We start from the raw sequence: 16,269 nt of genomic DNA on the forward strand, positions 1-16,269 counted from the left end.
CTCTTGTTAAAATATGTACTAATATTTTTTCAGGCATTAAAAAAAGTAAATAAGCCTTTATTACTTGACGAACGAAGCACTATTGTATATAGGCAATATGCGTACAGTTTTCTTGTTTTGATTTTATGAGTTAGTAATAGTTCTATGTCCACGGAATATTATGACACTCTGTATATTTTACAAGATTCTAATCTAATTTTTTCGTCTAATATTTACAAAAATTATTGCTTGAAATATTATTAAAAGGCTGAAATATTTTCAAAATTATTATGTTCTAATACTATTTATAAGTTCCCACAAAACATAAAAAATTATGTGTTTACAAATTTTAAAAAATGGTTTGAGTTAGAAAATTAGCATATAATATTACATAACATTAAAAACATCCGACATACCACTATAGTAATGAAGATATCTATACATACAGGAGGGCAATTTGATGCCAGTTGTGAACTTTGGTCTTGATTTAATTCTTCTACGTCCGTTTTTTTGTAATCCAGGATATTTGAATCTGTAATTAAAAAATCAATTATTACAGACTTGAGAGACTTGAATTGACAATTGCAAAAGATGGCGGAGTTCCTAACCTAATTTATTTAAAAAATAATGTTCAGTATATATTTTTCCGTAAAATTTTCCGATATTTTAATAATTATTCTGCTATTATACCGGGCTATTATATTTGCGTCTCTTGGTATGTTAGTATATGACATAAATTAGGATTGATTGACGTATTCAATTGTTTTTGGTTACTTCCTGTTTCACCGGAAATGACTACAACTTTAGATTTTTAAATGACACTCTCGGTACTTTTTACTTTATTCGATAGAAAATGACACTCTGAATAGAATGACATATCATATGTCAACTTTTGACATTTCCGGTTTATTTGAACTCGTAACATGCGGTTCATAACGATAATTTGACACGAAATACCAAGTATGTGGCACCAAATTATTCGCACAAATTGCTTTTTTCAAACATGACAATCAGCCACTCTTATTCCGTTTGAAAAAATTGAGCTATGATTAAAAATAGGATTTAGGCATCTTTTACCGGCCAGGATAAGACACAAAAAACATTAGACGATCAAATATATTCTCCTAGGCTCCTTGATTACAAATTAGTGTTTTTAACACAGCCATGACACTCTAGATTGAAATTTAAAATACGATTTCTTTAGCTAAAAAGTCTAAAGTTATCATTCTATTCAAAGTGTAATTTTCTTTCGAATAAAGTAAAAATTATACCGACGGTGCTATTTAAAAATAAAAAGTTGTAGTCATTTCCGGTGAAACAGGAAGTGACTGAAAACAATTGAATACGTCAATCAATCCTAATTTATGTCAAATACTAACAAATGAATATTTTTTATCTGAAAAAATAAAAAATTATAGGGGTAAGCCACTTTTGAGATGCACCCGGTATATGGAGAGAAAACGAATACCGGGTTTATGCAGCATATACTCACATACCGGGTATATGAGCAAGAATTCATATACAAAATCGGCACATTCGCTCTTGAGTTTTTTTGTGTTATTAATTTCAGGTTGCACGTTATGTTTTCAAACTCATAAATAAATTAACTACACAAAACATAACTAGAAAAAAACACACACAAAATAGAAATCCAAAGCAGGTAAATATGAAATAAAAGAGAAGTTTTTTTAATTGAACACTTTTGACATTGATTAAAGCAAACATTATAATATTGGTTTATCATTTTCAAATGGATATTTTACTGCTGTAATTTGCGAATATAATTATTTTTGTATAATTATTTTTATATATAAACTTAGAACAATGGATAGTGAATAATAAAGTTTGATACCTTTCTCGTGAAATATAGGGTGGTCCCAACTGTATTTGGGAAACTTTGGCGGCATATTCTGCAGATATAAATAAGTAAAAAAAGCAGATATAAATAATTACAAATGGATTCAAAATCACTCCTCGAATATAACTATAAGTGCCTACGTAATTTCATATTATAATAATTCTGAATCATTAATCCAGACATCAGTTTTGTCAACGGAAGTCACTTTTTTGATATAGCTGATTAAAATACTCCGGAAAACAACGAGCGCCTTCAAAATTAGGTAGATTTATGAAATAAAAATATCTATAAAAAAGTAACTCGCAAAATATGTTTTTTATTTTCTAGCTGGTTTAATCATAAAACTGTACTGTGGTTCCCCCCAAACTCAACTTTATCAATATTATTCTACTAGATATCGGAATGTGAGTATAAATTTTAAAAACAAAAAACGATTTTAAAATGGCTGACAATCGGATACTTGTTAAGAATGGCGGATTTCTGTGTCCGAACTAACAATATACCAAGTCCGACCGGGTCACCAACATTAGTCGTCTCACACGACTGAAATCATCAAACCGGACGGCCGATAATCGTATTATGATGTATATAATTACAACGTACGCCACGTAAAATTTGCGATCTGCCGGCATACGTCGTCGACCACAGAGCATATAATTTTTCGTATTCCTGGTAAACGATTCCCGACGTTGTCTGTTATTGGTCTATGATAGGTAAATGGTTTGTTGTCAAAAAATGTTTGACGGTTGACGGTTCAACGGTTTCGTAGGCGCAACCTCACTTTGCGTAAAAAATAAAATATATTTTGTATATAAAATTTAATAGAATTGGGACCAGTACCTCACATGCATGTGGAAAGAGGATGGGGTCTGCTAGTTTCCTAAGCTAAAAAACTGGTCAAGTGCGAGTCGGATTCGTGCAGGAAGGGTTCCGTACCATTCATTATTTATACATTAGACATTATATTATTATAAACGTTTTTACCGCTTTAGCTGAAATTTTGAATGCACGTATAAGTAATTAAAAAAAAATCAAGAAACACATTACTAAAATTGTATTAATCAATAATAAATATGTAAAAAGTAAAAATCAATATGTAAAAATATGTAAAAATTGAAAAAAGTCGCCTTGCTACGGAACAACGCCTAAAGCCTTTAACCACGCGGCCAACCGAGGACTTGAAATATTCTATGTAAAATTCTTACTTAAACGATAATGTTTAGTGAAAGTATTTTTTTATTTATAAAAATTTATTTAATTCTCTTTTTAGTATTTGTTCTTATAGCGGCAACATAGATACATCATCTGTAAAAATTTGAACTGTCTAGCTATAACGGTTCATAATATAGACCTTTGTGAGAGACGGACGGACGGACAGTGAAGTAATAGGGTTCCCGTTTTTACCCATTGGGTACGGAACCCTAAAAAAAGAAATTAAGATGCACCATTGTAATGCAGCATCTCTTCCGGATAAAAAGCATTCGTGGGTGGAGGCAAGACATCACTACTACTATTATTATTTTGCAAAAGCCTCGACCACTTTCTGTAAAATGTAGATGAATGTCTAAATGCATTTTTAGTGTTTTTTAGGCATAATAAAAAAATTATGTTTGTTTACAAAAACTTTATTAGGTTATGTTCATAATGTTCATTAGGTTGCAAATGCTACCTAATGGGTTGTATTTACGGACGTAAATAGATAAACGTAAATTAGGTTATAAATATGAACATAAAATACAACAAAATATAATTGGACGTTACTTTAGGGATTATCAGTAAGACGTATCCTATTCGGACAACGGGTAGACGTCGCGTCGGGCTAGTTCAAGTATATGTACGTCATGCAAGCCAACGTGGGAACGACGTTGGGAAATTAACAAAAATGGTACGTTGTTATTTTGTACGTCGACAGATCGTTGAATTTACCGACTCGGATCCAACGACGTCGCTTTTAATAGGAAAGCGACGTCACCGGTCGTATCACCAGCACCCGACCTAAACTTGCACAAAGTCTGACGTCGCTTCAGGTCAGATTTAGTTCGAAGTCAGATAGATGCTATTGGGTAGTTATTTGACTGAAATGATAAATTTGGGGAAGCTTTAATTTTTTTAAAGTAATCATAAATTTTTCTTCAAAAGAATGATTATAAAACAGTTTCTAATGATGACATGTATTGATAATATAGATTCCAAATATTTCAAGAACCACTACTCGTAGCGATTTTTACCAAAAGTCCTTTTTACATAAAAAACGTCGCAAATATATATTTTTTCATTAGGTAGTTTTATACAGGTAAGGACAAAAAATTATTACTCTTCAAAGCAGTTACATCATATACATGGCGCCCTCTACACGTACGAGTCATATTGACATCACAATTCGATTTGTCATGTCAAAAAACTCCCAGATTCTCATGCAATTATTGACGTTATTTTAGAAATTATTTAGAAAAAATGGAAATAAAAATGAAACTGCTACACCCTGTATCTCCGAAACTAACCATTTTAGAACATATATTTTTACGAAATTTTTTACTTATTTTTATCTGCAGAATATGCTTCCGAATTTTTTAGAATACAGTTCGGACCACTCTGTATATCGAAACAAAAAAGAAACGTAAATTAGAAGGAAGATACGGGGGGTATCCCAAATTGAAAAAAACTCTAAAATACTCTGTGGCTTAGAAACCACGACAGTCACAAAATATGTTTTAACAAAAAATTAGGACAGGTTTGTGCAAACCTCATTCTCCTATCTTAACAATGGAACACTCTGTATGTGGGGTGTATCTTACATTGCAAACACCAAAAAAAAGAATATTTTTTTTAATTTTGAGATTTATAAATAGGAAAATGGATTTTTTCGGGAATATAATTTTTTTGTCGCAATTCTTAATGCTATGATAAGCAATTTATATTTTTTTTTAAACTGCAATTTGTACAGTATTTCCCACCTGATCGTAATAATCGTACAAGAAACTGAAAATTTGAAAATTCCCAGTGGAAAATTCGTAGCAATAGCTTGTTGTTTCTTCGTTCCACTGCGAGAATCTATAAATCTTTTTCCGTTCTACCTTAAATAGTTCTCTCTCTTTCTACTTTTTGTTCTAATATAAGCAACAGCGCAAGATTTAAATTACTTTTCGTTACTTTTCAGACAAGATAACCGAGCGGAGGAGCGGCTGAATTAATTTTGCATGTTTTCACATTTAATTTCTGCCTTTTTCCGATTCTTGCCGCATAAATTTGCATCGGCATTAGCAAAAGTTGCCGTTTAATTTTGTAACTTGGCTGTCTTTTCAGTTCTAGCTTTATTCAGTGAGAGATTCACTTTTATCAGTGAATATTTAATTAATTAGTTAATTGAAGAACTCGAAATTAACATGTTTCACTTGCTTAAAGATAATTATTACACCAGTTTAAGACTGAAGAACGGATGGACTAGGGTTTCCTATGTGTCGACCTTTTCTAATTCTCGAGATACGAGAATTTTTTACCGGAATTTGTCGAGTTTCTCGACTATCTCGAAGAATTTTTATATTTTTGCCTAATTACAAATTAGACTGATAGATAATATTAATTAAATGAGATGGTATATTTTTAATTACTAGAATGGTAGATATTAATTAACAGATCAACAGCAAGCTAAAGAAAATATACCCAGCTGGTCTACGAGTATACCTGGTGGTCCCAATTGTATTCGGAAAACTACGGCAGCATATTCTGCAGATAACAATAGGTAAAAAGTTCCTAAAAATATATGTTCTAAAATGCTTTGTCTCGTAAATACAGGGTGTAGAAATTTCATTCTTATTTCAATTTTTTCCAAATAATTTCTGAACTAACGTACAGTAGTTCCCCTTAATTAACTGCGCAAAAAACATTGGAAAAATTTACGAGAAGAAAACTTATACTGAAACTTAATTTTTAAGTAAATTAAATTTAGAACTTTGCCATCTTGAAAGAATAAAAAACATATTATAAAACTTACTTTCATTTTCTGCGTGTTTTCGATTCTCGTCTGCGTTTTTAGAGGTTTTGTCGATGGCATGCTTTTGTTGTCTAACTGCATCTGGAATAAAGGTAATCATTAATATAAAGGTAATATGTAATAAAAGTAAAGGTAATAGATAATGATAATCTATACTAATATATAAAATCCTTAAGTGACTGACATACTGATTAATCACGATCCTGCTCAAACCACTCAACGTAAGAAGCTCAATTTTGGCATACAGGTTGACTCTAGGGTGTAGAGGTTCGATAAGAAGGGATTTTTCGAAATTCCAGTTCCAAGAGGGTGAAACCACCCCTCAAATATTACAATATTTTTTTATTAAAAAAAACGGTCAAGTTTCCAAAAAAACGCTTAAACACGTATATTTTATTACATTGTTGTTACATATTTTAAGATTTTTTAAAAATGTATACAGGGTGTTTCGAAAAATCTGGTCATTGATTAATCACGATCCTGCTTAAAGCGCTTGATGTAAAAAGCTGATTTTTGGAAAACAGATTGACTTTAGGGTGTAGAAATTCGATAAGAAGGGATTTTTCGAAACTGTAATTCTTAGGGGGTAAAACTTTCCCTCAAATATTAAAATATTTTTTATTTAAAAACCGGTGAGTTTCTCGGAAAAACTCTTAAACACGTATATTTTATTTTGTTGTTTTACATATTTTAAGATTTTTTATAAATTTATACAAAGTGTTTCATAAAATATGACCATTGAGTAATCACGATTCTGCTTGAACTACTTGACGTTTAAAGCTGCATTTTGGCAAACGGATTGACTGTGGGCGGTAGAGAGGTTTGATAAGGAGGGGTTTTTCGAATCTCAAATTCCAAGAGGGTGAAAACGCCCCTCAAATATTACAATATTTGTTATTTAAAAAACGGTCAGTCTTTCGGGAAAACGCTTGGACAAGCATAATTTATTTGGTTTTTTACATATTTTGAATTTTTTTAAAAAATCATTCAGGGTGTTCCAAAAAGTTGGGTAATTTCTTAACCACGATTCTGCTTAAACTGTTTGACGTAAAAAGCATATTTTTGGCAAACGGATTTTTCGAAAGTCAAATTCCAACGAGATGAAACTACCCCTCAAATATTACCAAGTTATATAATAATATCGCCATATTGTTTTTTCTCATGCTGACATAAATGTGAAAATTTTTTATCTAGTTTGTATGTTAATGGAAATTCTTGCTTTGCTTTATCATCGCCATTACAAATGATTAATTTGACGAGAACGAAGTCGCTGGTACACGCTAGTATATAATATAAAGGTGATATTAGAGAGGCCAAATAATGCTGTTTTCCATCGTTTGGCGCGAGATCGCCGATTCAAATTGTTAAAGTTGTGTTTGTCATTTCGTAGGAGGGCCAACCTCTGCACAGCCCTGGGCACTGATGAAGGGTATGCCCAGAAATCGGTCGTGGGATTTGGTTCCCCTCTTAACGACAAACGTAACAATTTTTTCCTTTTTTCTTTTTCCGAATTTGAAAATTCAAAAATATAGCCCCTCAAGGGAAGAATTTTGTATGTAGTAATCATGAATTTGATATATCTTCTTGAAAATAATCGATTAATACTAACCTTTCAGTGTAACTAAATGAACAGTTGGTGCTGTTGATAATGTTGTAGGTCGTACAGTTGATGGGCTAGGTATATCTGAAAAAAAATAGAAGTCCCTCAGCTAAATCAAATAAACAGGCTTTGGTTATACCAAATTATGAAAAAGGCATTTTTTACGTTATAAATTTGATATAAATTATTAATTAAAAAAAAAAAAGTTCCTAAAATAAATTTTAGGAACTGGAATATCAATGAAAATAGTATTTAGACTTGAAAGGTTAAGGTACAAAGTCTGGAGTGGATGTTTATATAAGAAATACACTTATTATGATGTCTAGAAATAGCTGTAAAATTATAAAATTAATATATGTATTATAATTTTCTTTAAAATGCGCAAAATGCAAAAAAAGAAAAATAAAAGAATTTTTTTTAGTACAACCTAATAAAAGTAAATGTATTGCTCATGTATCTGTAGATGTTAGAAATGTATGGCAATAGCTTCTTCGATTTTGAGGAATATAACATAAATAAACATAACATACGTAAAAATTAAAAACAAATTAAAAATAATCATACAGAAAGTTGAAGTTTTTGGTTTTACTTTTAAATAATTGTTATCAGGTGTTATCAGGTAGTAATTGTTAATTTTGAAGTTTAACTTGGATATAATGTCATTTTAACCTGATTTTAACAGAACGTCAACTGTTTTAAAAAAAACTAAAGGTGTATTCCGTTGCTTACCTTGGTTATCTTTTTATGTTCTGTTTCTATCGGTTTCCTGAAAGTTTTCTCATTACGGAACACGATTCCTGAAAAATTCGGTTATAACTGTCACCAAACTAACCAGCGCGAGAAGGCTGGTTTTTCTGGTTTTGTTTGTCAATCAATGTCATTTATGTGACATAAATCAACCAAATATTGGAAGTTCGAGTGAAATTCTCATTTAATTTATAAAATTTGTAATAATATTTTGTATTTACTTCCAAAATCAATTGTGGGAGGCAGTAAAGGTAAATAAATTTAATCAACTAAAAAGAATGACTTTTTAGGACCATTTAAACTTATTATGCAGCCATTGTTTCTTAGAGTCAGGAACATTTAAAGAAAACATGAAAAACAAGACAAGTGATCGTGAATGTTTTGTAAGCTATAAAAATATAAATATTGATTAGATTTGTTTGTTTATTATTGATCTGCTTTAAGATTGGACCTGCAAATCTTCACTTGAGCTGTCTAACGAGTTTAACAGTTTATTAATAAAGTACTTTTCAATATTAAACTCTATTGAAAAGAAGAAGCAAACGTAAAAACAGAGAACAGGTACATTAAAAATGCATAAAAGATAAATTTTATAGTAGAGGTATTGAAATTTAGAAAACGTCAACATTTAACGTTTCCAATATTTTACCAAACCGTTCCGTATCAAACCGATGTTTTTCAGGAACCGTTCTTTACCGTAGTTTACCGGTCTGGTTCGCCTGGATTTGCAACGGAATAATATATAAAGTGTTAATATAATAATAAGTGTTAATATTTAACTCAACCAAAAAATCTCAGATGCCCCAATTTGTTTAAGACAATATGGCGCGCTTCCCTATTAGCGCTACCATTTGCAAAGGTTACGATGTATGTCTCGGCGACATTGTAATCTCGGGTTAATTAGTGAGCTCGGCATAATGTCCTGCTGCAAGTTACTCGCAGCGGGCCGGCTGCAAGGCGCCGTGATTAACGTGCAGTAATTAAATGTTATATAACTATTGTTTCGCGGGAGGGGGGGTGGAGGGTTGAGGTGGTAATTGCAGAAACGAATACGGCGCTCGTGATTAAATACGTTTAATTGGCTTTTTGTCTCTTGCATTTGGGGGCGTATTGATTGTATTTAGTTGGAAAACTTAATAATTTATTAATTAGGAATAAATAAGTGAAACAGTTTGTTACAGAATTTTACTCATTTTACCCTTGAAGGCTACACCGGTTTGGTAAACAGATTCTTATGCTTCTTTATGATGTTTTAGTGTCAAAGTTTCAAACGTCACAAAAGTATTAATTTTTGCGACGTGATTGACGATATGATAGTATATTATAAGTCTTTTATCTATGAATAGTATATTGTTTTATTAGGAGTAAAAATGAGACTTTCTGTGGCGAAGCTGTACGTTTGACGACAAACAGGCACAAAAAGTCTTTTTACTCCGAATAGAACTTGCTTTTTTTTTAAACGGCACAAATAAGTTTTTAAACAATTTCAAACGTTCCAAATAATATAAAAAGATTTAAAAGTCGTACCTTGTAGGCATGGTACAAATAAAACAAGGTATGATATCGGCTCCAATTTCATTAAGTTTACGCATACCACCTGTGACGTCATACGCTATACAAAAAATATCCATATTGTTCATACTAAAATATGTTAATATCTCGAAAACTGCGACTTTGGCTGATTTTGATGTCATTACAAATTTTATTGCAAATATTATTCCTAATCTTAATTTGAAAACCGCGTTTCGCTAGCTACTGTAATTTTGAAGTTACAATTTTTTTTAAATTTTTAACCCCCCCCCCATACCCCCTCCCATACCCCCTCCCATACCCCCACCGCCACCAAAACTAATGGCCAGACTCTCAGGTGCCACAGTATTTTTGTGCAAATTTGAATTAAAATCAGTTTCAACGGACAGACAGACAGACAGACAGATAGACACCATGAAAATATTTTGTATTTAGGTCATTTATGACCCAAATAACTCATTTTGAGTGAAATTAAAAAAAAATGTTTGCCGATCTTAATAACCTACCATAGCTATTGGTATGGTCGGCTAAAAAAGACCTAAAATAGGGAAGAATTAGGACATAACCCCAAAAGTTATCTTCTGAAAATTATCCATATTAATAAAAAAAACAAGTACAACTTTCCCTAAAATCATAAAGAAATATATAATATAGTGATGCGAAAATTAAAAAGAAAAACATTTAATATTAATCAAAAGAGATTAATCAAAAAAACAAGTACAACTTTCCCTAAAATCATAAAGAAATATATAATATAGTGATGCGAAAATTAAAAAGAAAAACATTTAATATTAATCAAAAGAGATTAATCAAAAAAACAAGTACAACTTTCCCTAAAATCATAAAGAAACATATATTGCTAGGAAAATAAAAAAAAACATTATATAAATAGGATCGTTTTTATTCAACCTTGTCGAAATTGTATCTATATTAAAACTTGGCAACAGTGCATATGCACGGGATTCAGCGGATCCAGAGGCTGGAAGAGTATAAAATTCAATTTGACATTTCCTGCTTTCCCATTGGGGCATATGGAGATGGGAATGCCGAGATTTTATTACATGAAAATGTGTTTGCCACTGGACGGATATGCATACGTAGGTAGATGAACGTCAATATGTTTTATATTTGTGACTTTGGATAAGAAATATTCTAATAAAGCTGATTTTATACATTCAATACATTCAGTTCCCTCTATTTCGTTTTTCATTTTTTTTTATAATTTTACAGAATTTTTGCTTGTATATGAAATTTATGTTTGTATATTTTATTTTGAGTTATTTAACATATTTTTTTAAATATATTATGTTAATTTTATTTAGCAATTCCGATTTAGCAATATTAGCAATTTCGATTTAGCAACCATCAATCTGTAAAGAAAAAAAATACTGCATATGTAACGATGATTACTTACGTTTTATTAAATAACCAATTTCTTGAATAAACTAAAATTAATGAAAACAAATACAAAAATATGTAGTATATTAACGAATAAAAGAATAATTATTAACTTAAATATAATAGACATGATCGAGTAATTTATATTATCAAATAACAAATTATCACAAATTAGATTATTGCGTGACTGGTATAATCTTCATCAAAATAGATTATTTCCAATTCAGTCAAATCAAACAAACAAATTGAAAAAAATTAATGGAAATTACTTACGATAGAGTTTGATAGTTCCATCCGTCTCTCCTAAAGAATTCTTGGCCACGCATTTGTAGGATCCATAATCTGATTGACTCACTTTTCTAATAACCAGCTTCATGTGGACTTTGTAGGCATTGTCTGCAATCGTAGGTTCGTATTTTGTTCCTGAAATTAAGAAAAATATAAAGTATGTAGTCAATGAAATCAATTAAAAATATATGTTAATCACACACAGACAAATTGTGAAAAAAAAAAATGTGTTTATTTAAATTTTTTATTTAATAGTCTAATTATTGCGGCTAGGTTTCTATGGCCTAACACTGAATTAAGTATTTATGTTTTTATGAAAACTTTGATAGATAAATAACTGACTTATATTCGGTCATTCTTACCGATTTGTTTCCTGTATTTTTTTTGTACCTCGATTTGAGGGGTGTATTTAAGAAAATATACGTAAGTAATAATAAAGTCAAATTTACTTTTTTTACCACTTTTCGGATATAGTGTTTTTAACCAAGAATTATTAACCGAATGTTTTTTAGGCCTAGCACATGACATGCGGGAATCTTTATCACTACGACACACAGTGGGACGAGTGAGCGCAAGGTAAGAAACATTGAAAATAAAATTATTTTTATTTTTTTACAATTTAACTGCCATAACTACTTAGAGAAAAATACTCATTATTATTATCTTGTTGAAGTTTGTGACATAATATCCTGATTCGATAATATTTTGGTTTAAAGATAACTTATCACCAATTTAGATCCTTTTTTAAAGTACATACCGTCAATAAATAATAAATATCAAAAAATAAAATACATTTTTGAAACCGGTAAACTTTTTTATAAGACAATTGCCAAATCTTAGTCAGCCAATGTTTTTTTTTTATTTTTGCATTTAAAAATAATTTTGTTTATCAGAAATATAACACCAACAAACTAGACGAAAATACACAAATATCAAAGTTTTTGACAAGATTCCCTCTACCACTCAAACCTATACAGGGTGTCCCATAAATAAGTGCAAGTATTTTAAGAGTGTGGTAGATCTCGATAAAAAGTCCAAAATAACGGAGTTATTTTACTTTGAAAATTTCCAAAAAAATTATTTTTTTGCTAAAATTTTGAGAACCATTGGATCTTTTCTGGATTTTCTTTCTTGTAAATTTAATCTAATACCTATGTTGCCATATTATCAAGAAATTATGTTTTTTAACTAGAAACTAAAAAAAATTACAAATAATTTTTCAGAAAATTTCGAATTTTCAAATTTTTTTTTGGCGAATGATACACATTACAACCTAAGCGAACACAAAAATATAACATTTATCTGCTACCGTGATAGCTTTGAAAAAACAAAAGTTGAGCGTACGCACAGAAAGCAGTTTTTTGATAGTAGCTTATAGCAAACACAAAGGGTATTGCTTAATATAACATGTTAATATTTCAAGAGGCGATTCTTGAACCGATTTTTGAACCTATTCTAAGGATATACCATTCATACTTTGTTAAAAACCAAACATCTTAACTATTGAGATACAGGATGACTCTCTACAACAGTCCCCACAGCGTCGTAATTTTAACAGCAAATGCTGTAGCAGACAAAATAAATGGCATATCTAACAAAAGTTATTTTTTTGATCGCACGAAAACCCTTTTTTCGCTTTACTGTAAAATCTTTAAAATGTTAGGTACAACACTTTGTGTTGGAGGTGACAAAATGTGTTCTATAGAATTACATCTTTAATAGTAGTCCCGAGACTACGAATAGGAGCTCATTTATAACATAATACATACATACATACAGCCGTTCCTCGCTGACGGGTGAGTATTCGACACACATAAAGAAGATGGTCACGCAAGGCGTTTTCTTTCATGAGCTTTTCTGTGACTGAAAAGCCTGATACATGATGTTATCTGCCTACCGCACTCCGGACATTCAAAAATCCCATTGTTTTGTTACCTCTTTACTTTTTGGTTGTCGCTGTTAACTGAGTTTACAACTCTTCTCCATTGAGTTCTATTGAGAGCTGCTTTTTCCCACTCATTCTGCAAGTTAATCCCCTTTAAGTTTTCGTGGAAAGTGTCCTTGTACCTTTTTAGTTGTCCACCCGGCCTCCTCTTACCGTCTACAAGCTCACCGTAAAGCAGAGATTTTGGTATGCGGTTTTCTTAAATTCTGCATACGTGACCAGCCCATCTTAAGCGGGATTTTGTGACCATGACTTTAGGACCGATACGTTTGAGACATGATGGAACCACCGGATTCTTAAGAGCTGTCTAAAGTGTCTCTGTTGCAACTTGCTTAATGCGTTCATGTGTCGCCGGTACGGCACCCAGGTTTCACTCCCATATAACATGGTGGGGATTATAATTGCTCGGTACAATGCAAGTTTTGTTTTTGTACTCAAGTCATGATTGTAGAAAACCCTGGCCCAAAGCTTCGTATTTTTTATTAAGGCCCAAAGCCTCGTATGCCCAGGTATATGTGTTCAACATTTCTTGTAATTGTTGTACCGTGAGTCTTTTTATGTTGAACAGACCGCCGTCATATCTGTATCTAGTGCCCAATCCTCTCTCCTGCAGTTTACTGTCCACTATAATGGAGAGCGCTGGCATGAATATGTTGAATAGGAGAGGCGCTAAGACACATCCCTGCCCAACTCCTGTATTTGTTAGGAATGGATCGCTTAGTGATCCATGATGTGATACTCTTGACTTGTTGCTGTTATGGAGGCTTTTACACACTGTAAGAAATTTGTTGGGTACTCCGAACTTTTTCATAATTGCCCAAAGCGCACTCTGTTCACAGAGTCGAAGGCTTTTGTTAGATCGATGAATGCAACATAAAGTTTAGACTGCTGCTCTTTTACTTTTTCCTGTAGTTGACGGATGGACACGATTGACGGATTTATAACATAAAATAACACAGTAACAAAACGTATGAGGGAATCGAAGAAAAAACCTAAAAAATCTTATCGCTAAAAATATAGTCGATACAACAAAAGACCCAGGTAATAGATATCATCCACAGAGTCAAATCCCTGAAATGGCAATGGGAAGGACACCTTGCAAGAAGAACGGACAACAGATGGACCACAAAAATTACAGCATGGTACCCACGGGGAATTAAGAGACCTACAAGAAGACCAAATCTGAGATGGGACCATGATATTAGGAAATTAGCAGTGGGCCCAACTACAAAGACAGTACGTGAGGGAGGTTACACCATAATTGGAAATGGTTGAATAAGCTGAGAATGATGACGATGATATCTAAAAAAGGTTTCACTTTGATTAACAGTGGAAGAAAGCTGAATACGATCTTACATAGAAAGAAATATTAAACAAATAATGCCAGTCTCCAATTTCAATAAATTAACTACTTAGCATTAATAAAAGTTTCAGCAAAAGCTACCCTTACTCCGACAAACTCCTATAAAAATCTGTCAACTAAGACAAACTTTGTATTCCAACTTTCAATTAGTTTTAAACCTTTCCCAGCAGTTTATAAACGGTAAAAAAGTTTATAAAACTTTACTCTAATTAATAGCTACTTAATTTTGCTTTTTATTTTCTCGATTTTTAGGTTTTAGTTAAGTTAAGAACGGCGGAAGGCAATTTATACTGCCGCAGTTCCGCAAATGCGTTTAAAATATTCAAACTGGCTCTACTAAACCGATAAAAATATGAAAAATACTTCGCGAGTTTCATTTTTATGTGTATTAAAAGTAAAATTTGTGCAGCTATTAAAAATACACACGCATTTAAACAACTTTTCACTAAATATAACCACAATTTCATTTTATACTCGCCATCCAATTTCGATATTCTTTTACGAATTATAGAGGGTGGTTCGAACTGTATTCCGTAAACTTCGGCAGCATATTCTGCAGATAAAAATAGGTAAAAAAGTTAAAATACACACACCGGAAAAATCTAGGGATATCATTTTATAAAAGTTAAAGATAAATGTTTTGAATAAACAACCACATATTTGTAGGCCGATTCTTTCGACTTCGATTGAAACGAAGTAGTCACACTAGTTATTCGTAAATTTGGGATATTTGCAGAAGTGTTGCATTTTTGTCAAATGTATAAAAAGCACCTAGCATCAATTGTTCGAATTTAACCTGTACTGGCTATGTTTTTATGATAACTGGCCAGAATTCATTCAAATAACTCTGTTTAGTATTAAACGACATTATGGAGCGTAGACATCTTAACAGAGACGAAATGCTAAGTGCCATGGGTATGCTCGGAGCTGGAATGCGCCAAATCGACATAGCTAGAGCATTAAATACAACGTAAAGTGTAATATCGCGATTAAGTGCACGCTATCGTGAAAGTGGTGATGTTGCTGAAAGGCACACAGGGCGACATCGCATTACTACCCCTCAGCAAGATCATTTTTTACAATTAAATGCTCGACGCCGACCGACTCTTACAGCACCAGACCTTACCTTAATTCTCCAGGAAACACATAATGTAACCGTTAGTCCTGACACTGTTCGCAACAGATTAAGGGATGTCAACTTAAGAAGCAGACGCCCCTGGAGAGCTCAACCCTTAACGAGAGGAAATCGAGAGGTACGATATTTGTGGGCTCAAGATCATGTTCAGTGATCGAATGAACAATGGGCTAATGTTCTCTTCACGGATGAGTCACGCTTTGGAATTCATCCGGATTCGAGAAGGCTTAGGGTGTGGAGAGAACCGGGAAATCTTATTAGGTTGGATCACGTTCAGGAAGCGCACACTTATCAAGGTGGAACAGTTATGGTCTGGGGAGGAGTCCAGTTAGGCCGAAAATCCGATCTCGTTTTTCTTGAAAGGTTTCTAACAGGAATCACATATCGTGATTTAATTCTTGAGCCTGTCGTGTTACCATATGCCAATGATTTTGG

The 16,269-nt window shown here is 32.2% G+C and overlaps 1 protein-coding gene across 2 annotated transcripts in view; it reads right to left on the bottom strand.

Annotated features, from left to right (window-relative positions):
* Nucleotides 1-292: 292 nt before the first annotated feature.
* LOC115877443 (neurotrimin-like) overlaps nucleotides 293-16,269 on the bottom strand; it is a 215,281-nt gene continuing 199,304 nt past the window's right edge. For both annotated transcript variants that reach the window (XM_030893597.1, XM_030893598.1), the window contains 4 exons: nucleotides 11,377-11,526; nucleotides 7,438-7,512; nucleotides 5,829-5,909; nucleotides 293-511 (listed from right to left, as the gene is read on the bottom strand). In XM_030893597.1, the coding sequence (XP_030749457.1) occupies nucleotides 354-511; nucleotides 5,829-5,909; nucleotides 7,438-7,512; nucleotides 11,377-11,526 (464 nt within the window). In that variant the 3' untranslated portion in view covers nucleotides 293-353. The remainder of the gene's footprint in view (nucleotides 512-5,828; nucleotides 5,910-7,437; nucleotides 7,513-11,376; nucleotides 11,527-16,269) is intronic.

This window comes from Sitophilus oryzae, unplaced genomic scaffold, assembly GCF_002938485.1.
Source record: "Sitophilus oryzae breed Bouriz unplaced genomic scaffold, Soryzae_2.0 scaffold_1492_pilon_pilon, whole genome shotgun sequence".
In the NCBI taxonomy this organism is placed as follows: Eukaryota; Metazoa; Arthropoda; class Insecta; order Coleoptera; family Curculionidae; genus Sitophilus; species Sitophilus oryzae.